At 32.0% G+C, this 10,000-nt stretch overlaps 1 protein-coding gene across 1 annotated transcript in view; it reads left to right on the top strand.

The window, feature by feature from the left end:
• Nucleotides 1-10,000, top strand: part of LOC137629342 (RING finger protein 207-like) — a 146,075-nt gene that overhangs the window by 84,576 nt on the left and 51,499 nt on the right. The window contains exon 5 of the mRNA XM_068360598.1: nucleotides 695-867. Within this exon, the coding sequence (XP_068216699.1) occupies nucleotides 695-867 (173 nt within the window). The remainder of the gene's footprint in view (nucleotides 1-694; nucleotides 868-10,000) is intronic.

The raw sequence follows: 10,000 nt of genomic DNA, 5'->3' as shown, positions 1-10,000 counted from the left end.
CGCACGCTCGGTTCGTATGTTACAGGAGGATCATGATTTTGATATATCTGACAAAAGCTGCTACAAAGTTTAATTAAGATGACGAGACACTTTTTTGTACAAGATTTATTTTCCTACATCTTAAAAAGCTAACTGTTTCTCTATTTTACTATTGTATGTTTCTCCTAAAGCTATTACTAGATTTAATTGAAATAATGAGAGCCTTTTTTTTATACAGGACATATTTTCTGAGGAGAAGTATATTCAAGGCAAACTGTCCCTCTACTTTGCGATTGTATGTCTCCAAACGTTGTTACTAGATTTAATTGAAATAATATTTTTTTTTTTACAGGACATGTTTTCCTACGAGATGTATATCATACATGGCAAAAATGTCCCTATCCTTTGCTGTTATATATTCCCCCAAAGGTTGTTACTAGATTTGATTAAAATAATAAGAAAATTTTTTGCACAGGACATATTTTTTGAAGAGAAAATATGTCCTTTGTTATTGCATGTTCCCCCAAAAGTTGTCACTAGATTTAATGGAAATAATGAGTACCTTTTTTTTTTTGTACAGAACAATATATTTTCTGACGATTTATGCATATGCAAAGCAAAACTGACCCTGTCCTTTTCTATTGTACATTTCCCGTCTATCCTTTACTATTGTATGCCCCGCCCCCTTTCTCATTTCGTTCTCTTCCTTTTGCAGAGCATCCGCGACTTGCAAGGAACGGTTCGAGAAGGTGTCTTCCTCTTCAAGGAGCTCTTGGACGAACTCCGGAAAAACATGGAGGCTGAAAAGCACAACATCAACTCCCTCACTGATAATCTGCAGGAAACTGTCAGAAGAACTCAAGATAGCCTTCTTAGGGAAGTCGACGGGTGAGGATATTCTGTGTTTCTTCTTCTCTTAGCTCTTCTAGCTTGTGTTGCCTCTCTTGTTCTGTCTTTTCTCTCATTTGTTTGGTGTTTCTTCTTGTGTCTCTTCTCTTCTTCCTAACCCTCTTTGGTTGTGTTGCCTCTCTTGTTCTGTCTTTTCTCTCGTTTGTTTGGTGTTTCTTCTTGTGTCTCTTCTCTTCTTCCTAACCCTCTTTGGTTGTGTTGCCTCTCTTGTTCTGTCTTTTCTCTCGTTTGTTTGGTGTTTCTTCTTGTGTCTCTTCTCTTCTTACTAACCCTCTTTGGTTGTGTTGCCTCTCTTGTTCTGTCTTTTCTCTCGTTTGTTTGGTGTTTCTTCTTGTGTCTCTTCTCTTCTTCCTAACCCTCTTTGGTTATGTTGCCTCTCTTGTTCTGTCTTTTCTCTCGTTTGTTTGGTGTTTCTTCTTGTGTCTCTTCTCTTCTTCCTAACCCTCTTTGGTTGTGTTGCCTCTCTTGTTCTGTCTTTTCTCTCGTTTGTTTGGTGTTTCTTCTTGTGTCTCTTCTCTTCTTACTAACCCTCTTTGGTTGTGTTGCCTCTCTTGTTCTGTCTTTTCTCTCGTTTGTTTGGTGTTTCTTCTTGTGTCTCTTCTTGTTCTGTCTTTTCTCTCATTTGTTTGGTGTTTCTTCTTGTGTCTCTTCTCTTCTTCCTAGCCCTCTTTGGTTGTGTTGCCTCTCTTGTTCTGTCTTTTCTCTTTTATTTGGTGTTTCTTCCTCTGCTTTTGGTTGTGTTTTCTTCTTCTTCTTAGCCCTCTTGGGTTGTGTTGCCTCTCTTGCTCTGTTCTTTCTCTCCTTTATTTGGTGTTTCTTCTAATCTTCATATCCCTCTTGGGTTGTATTGCCACTCTTGTTCTGTCTTTTCTCTCATTTATTTGGTGTTTCTTCGTGTGTATCTTCTCTACTTCCTAGCCCTCTTTGGTTGTGTTGCCTCTCTTGTTCTGTCTTTTATCATTTGTTTGATATTTTTTTCTCTTCTTCTTAGCCCTCTTGGGTTGTGTTGCATCTCTTGTTCTGTCTTTTCTCATTTGTTTGATGTTTCTTCTCTTCTTCTTAGCCCTCTTGGGTTGTGTTGCATCTCTTGTTCTGTGTTTTCTATCATTTATTTGGTGTTTTGCTTCTCCTCTGGTTGTGTATTCTTCTCTTCTTCTTAGCCCTCTTGGATTGTGTTGCCTCTCTCGTTCTGTTTTTTCCTCATTTATTTGGTGTATGTCTTCTCTTTTTTTTTGGTTGTGTTGCCTCTCTCGTGTTCTGTATCTCTCCTTTATTTTTCAGGACTTGATGCTGCCATCCTTTCACTGACATTATTGCCTTTCTTGTTCTGTCTTTTCTCTCGTTTATTGGGTGTTTTTTTTTTTTAGCCCTCTTGGGTTGTGTTGCCTCTCTTGTTCTGTCTATTCTCTCATTCATTTGACGTTTTTCTACTCTTCGTATAGTTGTGTTGCCTCTCCTGTGTTCTGTCTTTTCTCTCATTTACTTGGTGTTTCTTCTCTTCTTTTGGTTGTATTGCCTCTCTTGTTCTGCCTTTTCTCTCATATATTCGGTGTTTTTCCTCACTTCTTTTGTTTATGTTGCCTCTCCTGTGTTCTGTCTTTCTCTCATTTATTTGTCAGGCCTTGGTGCTGTTATCCTTTCACTAACATTATTGCTTTCGTTGTTTTCCAAGATGAACAGTATTGACCTTTCTTTACCACTTTGAGTCCTGACATTCTAACTCGTTTGGGACTTTTTACTTTCATCCAGTCTATTTTTTATATTTGTTTTTATGTTTTTCCATATTTGCATCTATTTAATTTTCATGCATTATTACGCCCCTCTTCTGTTTTTTTTCCTTTAATCTAATTCAAATATTTTCTATTCCCTCTCTTGTTCTGCACTGTTTATTATATTTTTAATTTTCTCCCTTTATTTCGTTAACTTCATTAGGGTTTGTAGCCTTTCCTTTCTGTTTCACTCATTACTAATCTTTATTTTTTTTCCAACATTGCCCCCTTGTCTGCCATCATCAATCCTTTCTTAGGATTTGCTATTTGCTTTCTAAGATTTCAGCTCATTTCTTTGAGCATTCTTGTTCTCTTTGATTCGTTGCTTAACACTTGGCCTTTCACGATGATGCTTCGCCTTTTGCCATTTTTCTTTTTATTATTATTATTATTATTATTATTATTATTATTATTATTATTATTATTATCATTAAATATTATTAATAATATTACTAATTATTATTATTATTATTATTATTATTATTATTATCATTATTATTATTATTATTACTATTATTACTATTATTATTATTGCTATTATTATTATTATTATTATTATTATCAAATATTAATGAAATGATAATTGTTATTATTATTTTTATTATTATTATTAAATATTATTGTTATTACTATTATTTTTATTATCATTATTGATAATAATTATTTTTATTAGTACTATTATTATTATTATTATTATTATTATTATTATTATTATTCCATTTTTCTCTTTTCGTCCTTCCTTCTTTACCTTATACTATCTCTCCTCCCCTTTGCATTATTTTCGTTTTCGTAATCTCTTATCTCCCTACAACTTGACCCATTTTAAACAAATTTTTTCCCTCAAGGGGTGCGTGGCTTCTCTCCCGCCCATTTCCATCTTACTGTCATTGCCTTCACTTTTTTTCGCACATTCTGCAAGTCTTTACATTAACTTATCTGGTCTATTCTTTCTTCTCGAAGATCACTTAACTTTCAAACTTTTTTTTTCTTCCACATAAGATAACGTCTTCCCCAATTTATTTGACCTTATGTCTCACTTTTCCTTCCATTTTATCCTCTTCAAACCTTACTTTATAGTTTCGTCATTTCATTCCATGTATGTTCTATCATTCTCATATTCATCTTATCCTTCTGATGTTTACTTCTGCTCTTGTGTATTTCTTCTTACTTTATATTTTCATTTCGCCTTCTGCCATTTACTCCTCTCGTGTATTTCTTCTTACTCTACATTTTCATTGCACCTCCTGCCATTTACTTCTCTTGTGTATTTTTTACTTTACATTTTCATTTCACCTTCTGCCATTTACTTCTTCTCTTGTGTAATTCTTCTTACTTTACATTTTCATTGCACCTCCTGCCATTTACTTCTCTTGTGTATTTTTTACTTTACATTTTCATTTCACCTTCTGCCATTTACTTCTTCTCTTGTGTAATTCTTCTTACTTTACATTTTAATTTCACCTCCTGCCATTTACTTCTCTTGTGTATTTTTTACTTTACATTTTCATTTCGCCTTCTGCCATTTACTTCTTCTCTTGTGTAATTCTTCTTACTTTACATTTTAATTTCACCTCCTGCCATTTACTTCTCTTGTGTATTTTTTACATTACATTTTCATTTCACCTTCTGCCATTTACTTCTTCTCTTGTGTAATTCTTCTTACTTTACATTTTCATTGCACCTCCTGCCATTTACTTCTCTTGTGTATTTTTTACATTACATTTTCATTTCGCCTTCTGCCATTTACTTCTCTTGTGTATTTCTTCTTACTTTACATTTTAATTTCACCTCCTACCATTTACTTTTCTTGTGTATTTCTTCTTACTTTACATTTTCATATCACCTTCTCTCCCAACATGATGCCAGATAACTGATAATCCATCAATCAACCTTCTCTTCTTTTGTATGTCATTCTCAGATTCACCTAAAAACTCCACCCTTCTCCTCTCCCTTTGATATTCTCACTATCTTTACGCTATATTTCTTATGATTCCTCTTTCTTCTATGCACCCTTTCTTACTCTGCCCCCCCCCCCCCCCCCCCCATTCAACCTTGACGTAAATTCACCATTTCACATCCTTCCTACCTGGACGTCACTTAGCTGTCTCCTTTCTTTATCCCTGTGTGCATTATTTCTTTCAGTCCTTTGTGTTCAATCTTCATATCTCTTGTGTGAACTTATGCTTCCGGTTTTGTAATGTTATGTCCTCTTTCTTTCTTGTTTTAGTTACATGTTATTCAAGTGATTCTCAGCTCCTCTCTCTCTCTCTCTCCTCTCTCTCTCTCTCTGTCTCACCTGCCTTTTTGAAATGTGATTATTTTATCTCTAGAAAATAGAAAATTTCCCATTCTCTCTCTCTCTCTCTCTCTCTCTCTCTCTCTCTCTCCTGCCTTTTTGAAATGTGATTATTTTATCTTTAGAAAATAAAAAATTTCCCATTCTCTCTCTCTCTCTCTCTCTCTCTCTCTCTCTCCTTTATTGAGTAATATGGTTATTTTAATTTTATATATAAAGATATCCAATTCTCTCTCTCTCTCTCTCTCTCTCTCTCTCTCTCTCTCTCCTAACTTTATTGAGTAATATGGTTATTTTAGTTTATCTAAAAAATCCAATTCTCCTTGAAGAATTTCCTTTACTTTTTTTTTCAATTTAGCCTTTCCATCTTCGTTCCTTCCTCCATGAAGTGTAAAAAAGTTAATTGTGCTTTGTTAAAGAATTTTTGTATTCTATTTTAAATCGCAAATGCATTTTAACTATCAACTACATTTTTTTTTCTGTATTTGTCTTTCTATGTATCTGTCTCAACTCTGCACTTTTCTCTCTGTTTTGAGTCCTCTCCGTCGCATCTTTTACTCTTTTTGTTGTGATTTGCGTTGGACAAGATCTTTTTATACTACAAGTGCCCTGCTTATAACCGTCTTGTTAAGTAATATACTGCGTATATATATATTTATATATATATATATATATATATATACATATATATATATATATATATATATGTATATATATGTACATATATAGATACATATATATAATATATAGATATATATATATACATATAGATATATATATATATATACATATATATATATATATATATACATATATATATTTATATAATATATATATATATATATATATATCACATCTCATTCTTTTCCCGCATAATGTACAAGCTGTTCCTGTAGCAAGAGCCTATGCTGACATAAGGCCTTTTTAATATAGGTAGACGTTACTTCATAACTTCCTGCGTGTTTTTTTTTATCTCTCTTTTATTTAAATTCCTCTATCAATGACCATTCATATTGTGACGCCAGTCACTTATATTAATGCATCGATTAAATACTGCTTCTCTTTCACCTCTTATCCCTCATTCTACTGTTGTCGAATTTCTCCATTTATCGTTTTATTTTATCCTTACCCTCATTCATCCAACTGCGTTGCTTCGCCTCTTCTTTTATATATTCCAGCTTCTTCTTTTCTCCTCTGTCCAATTTTCCCATTTCTCTTCTTCCCCCTTTCTGCAATCAGTATTAATTTCCTTCCTCATTTCAGATTTCTTCTCTACTAACATCATCAGTGGTTCACTTTGTCACAATCATTTTTATATTTAAAACTCCTCTCCCACACATTATTCGCCTCTTTTACCATGTCTTAATTTTCATCTTTATAATCTTTTGTTTTTTCTTCTTTGCTTTTTTATTCTTCTTGTTTGATCTACACACCTTTTCATTATAGTGTGTTAGTCTTAGTTTTAGACTTTCGAATTATTTATATAATTTACTTAAGATCACGGTGATCTTAATTGTCTATTTCCTTGTTTTCTTTCCTCACTGGGCTATTTTTCCATGTTTGAACCCTTGGGCTTATAACATCTTGTTTTTCCAATTAGGGTTGTAGCCTAGCTAATAATAATAATAATAATAATAATAATAATAATAATAATAATAATAATAATAATAATAATAATAATAATAAGCGTTTTTGCCCTTTATTTCAACTTGTGTTATTACCACTTATTAATTTTTTTATGCCTCCTTCCTTTGCATAGTTAATTAGTCAATGTTTCGCTCTGTTCTTCCAAATGAATTTCTCTAATTTTCGTAATACGTCTCAACTCTTTACCTTCCTTGTTTTAAATTGAATTAATTCTCAGCCAAGCTCTCTCTCTCTCTCTCTCTCTCTCTCTCTCTCCAGGCATTTTTGAGTGATATGTTTATGTTTTATCCAAAAAATTCCTTCTCTCTCTCTCTCTCTCTCTCTCTCTCTCTCTCTCCAGCCATTTTTGAGTGATATGTTTATGATTTATCCAAAAAATTCCTTCTCTCTCTCTCTCTCTCTCTCTCTCTCTCTCTCTCTCTCTCCAGCCATTTTTGAGTGATATGTTTATGATTTATCCAAAAAATTCTCTCTCTCTCTCTCTCTCTCTCTCTCTCTCTCTCCAGCCATTTTTGAGTGATATGTTTGTTTTATCCAAAAAATTCCTTCTCTCTCTCTCTCTCTCTCTCTCTCTCTCTCTCTCTCTCTCCATTTATTGAGCGATGTTTATTTTTTTATCTTTAAAAAAAGTTTCCAATTCATTTTTTTTCCATAACTCACAAGCTACAATCGGAGTAAGAACCCGTGCTGGCATAAGGCCAGCTTTTAACCCTCCCTTCCTCGGTGTTTCTATAGAAATCTCTCTCAGCGTCGTTGACCATTGGCATTGTGACTCCAGTCACGCAGATAAATATATCAATTAAATGCTGCATTTCATTCACTTCTTATCCGTCCCCTTTTCATTCTATCGTTATCCGATTTCGCCATTCATCATTTTACTTTCCCTCCTTGCCAACATTTATCTTACTGTGTTGCCAGTCCTCTTCTTTCATATTCTCACTTATTTCCTCCATTTATTCGTTCTTCTTTTTTCGTGCCATCATCATACTGTTTACCCAATGTCATCTCAGTCGGATTAATTTCTTGATTTTATCATTACATATTTTAGTCTTTTGATTCTTTCAGATTATTTTATTTAATCTATGGTTTACACAATGTCATCTCAGTCGGATTAATTTCTTGATTTTATCATTACATATTTTAGTCTTTTGATTCTCTCTGATTATTTTATTTAATCTATGATTTACCCAATGTCATCTCAGTTGTATTAATTTCTTGATTTTATCAGTACATATTTTACCCTTTTGATTATTTCAGATTATTTTATTATATCATGGGTGAGCTCTGCAGTTTCATCCTGCCATTTACGTGCTATTCTTTCCCCATCCAAAACACCGATAATATATTCATTTTCTATACTTTAATTTTTTTTTTTAACTTCTTTCCTTCCTTTCTCGTTCACTTTTCTTTGTCACTATAATTTAACTAATTCACTTACACCAAATATTAAATAACATTTGGCTTCCTCCTCTGTTATATATTTAATTCTATTTACGTATCCTATTTTATATGTTACTTTTTTTATTCTCTGAACCTCTTATCACGTCGTTCATCTATTCATTTTCTTTATCCTTTTTATTCCTTCTCTTTCGTCCTATTCCGTTCCACGTCATAAATCTTCCTTCTTCCCTCCATCTTTCCTGTTACTTTCATCCTTGAGTTTGGTTTGAATAAAGTTACTGTACAGTAAGCTGCTGTGTATGTATGGGAGTAATGGTTCCTTTGCCCTTAAATGGATTCTTGTCCTGTATTACTTTACATTTTACTTTAATATATTCCGTTATAAGAAGGGGCAGGTTAAGAAATATAGATACACATGCACGCCCTTGCGCGCGCACACACATTATTTGTATATATATATATATATATATATACACACAGTTTATGTATATATATTTATACACATACATGTGGGTGTTTATATAATATATATATATATATATGTATATGTATATATGTATATGTATATATATGCATACATATATAATATATGCATACTTACATGTATGTAATATATATATATATATATATTATATATACTTATATATATATGTACGTATGTATATGTATGTATGTATGTATGTGTCCATACATGCAAACTATCTCAAATAATTGATGCCCTCGAGTTTGTCATGTCCCCTTAACCTTTGTGCCTTTCAGATATCCTTTTCTCTATTGTCTCATCACATTTTCCTCCTCTCATTTCTTTATCGTTACTCACTCTTTCTCCTCCTCGTTCTCTGTTTCTTACATTTGTTGATTTTTATCTCAGTGTTTGTACTGCTTCAACTGCCTCTTCTTTCTTTGTTCATTTTTAAACTTGAATGTTACGCTTCACTTACCATTTATTCTTGTATTTTTTCTTTTTTGAGTTTTTCATTTTACTACATTTTTTTTTCTTTAAACTCTGGTCCTTTTCTTAAAGCTGAGCTCTTTTTCTTATGTGTGTTTTTTAAGAGTTCCTTTTTTTTCATTATAATTTTGTCATTATTGATTTGTTATTCGTTTTTGTTATTTAATATTCTTATTAACTAATTTTTTGTTATTTAATATTCTTATTAACTACTTTTTTTTTAATTTTCTTATTCGTTACTTTTGTTTTTAACATTCTTATTAACTACTTTTTTTTATTTAATATTCTTATTAACTACTTTTTTATTCAATACTCTTATTAGCTACTTTTTCGTTATTTAATACTGTTATCAACTATGCTTTTGTTATTTAATATTCTTATTAACCACTTTTTGTTATTTGATAAACCTATTAACTACTTTTTTTTGTTATTTAATACTCTTGTTAACTTTTTTGTTGTTTGATATTCTTAGTAACTAGTTTTTTGTTAATATTCTTATTAACTACGTTATTGTTACCTAATTTTCTTATTAACTACTTTTTTGCCATTTATTATTCTTAATAACTACTGTTTTGGTTTTCTAATATTCTTATTAACTACGAAAAAGTTATTGTTACCTAATTTTCTTATTAACTACTTTTTTGCCATTTATTATTCTTAATAACAACTGTTTTTGTTATCTAATATTCTTATTAACTACGTTTTTTTTCGTTATCTAATATTGTTATCAAGTACTTCTGTTGTCATTACTATTTATTCATTCATTAATTCAATCTGCGTTAATGATAACATTCTCAATACATCACAGCATGCACACTCCATAATTCTCTTGATCATAACTCATATCCTAACCCCCCCCCCCCCCTCCCTACAGTCCACCTTCCTTTCCCTTTATACACATCTAACCTTCTCCATACACCACAATTTACCTTTACCTCTACCTCTACATCTAACCTTCTCCATACACCACAATTTACCTTTACCTCTACCTCTACATCTAACCTTTTTCATACACCCCAATTTACCTTTACCTCTACCTCTACCTCT

The sequence above is a fragment of the Palaemon carinicauda genome, chromosome 37, assembly GCF_036898095.1.
Source record: "Palaemon carinicauda isolate YSFRI2023 chromosome 37, ASM3689809v2, whole genome shotgun sequence".
NCBI classification, from domain to species: Eukaryota; Metazoa; Arthropoda; class Malacostraca; order Decapoda; family Palaemonidae; genus Palaemon; species Palaemon carinicauda.
The sequence above is the reverse complement of the archived record's forward strand: the minus strand, read 5'-3'. Positions and strand labels throughout refer to the sequence as shown.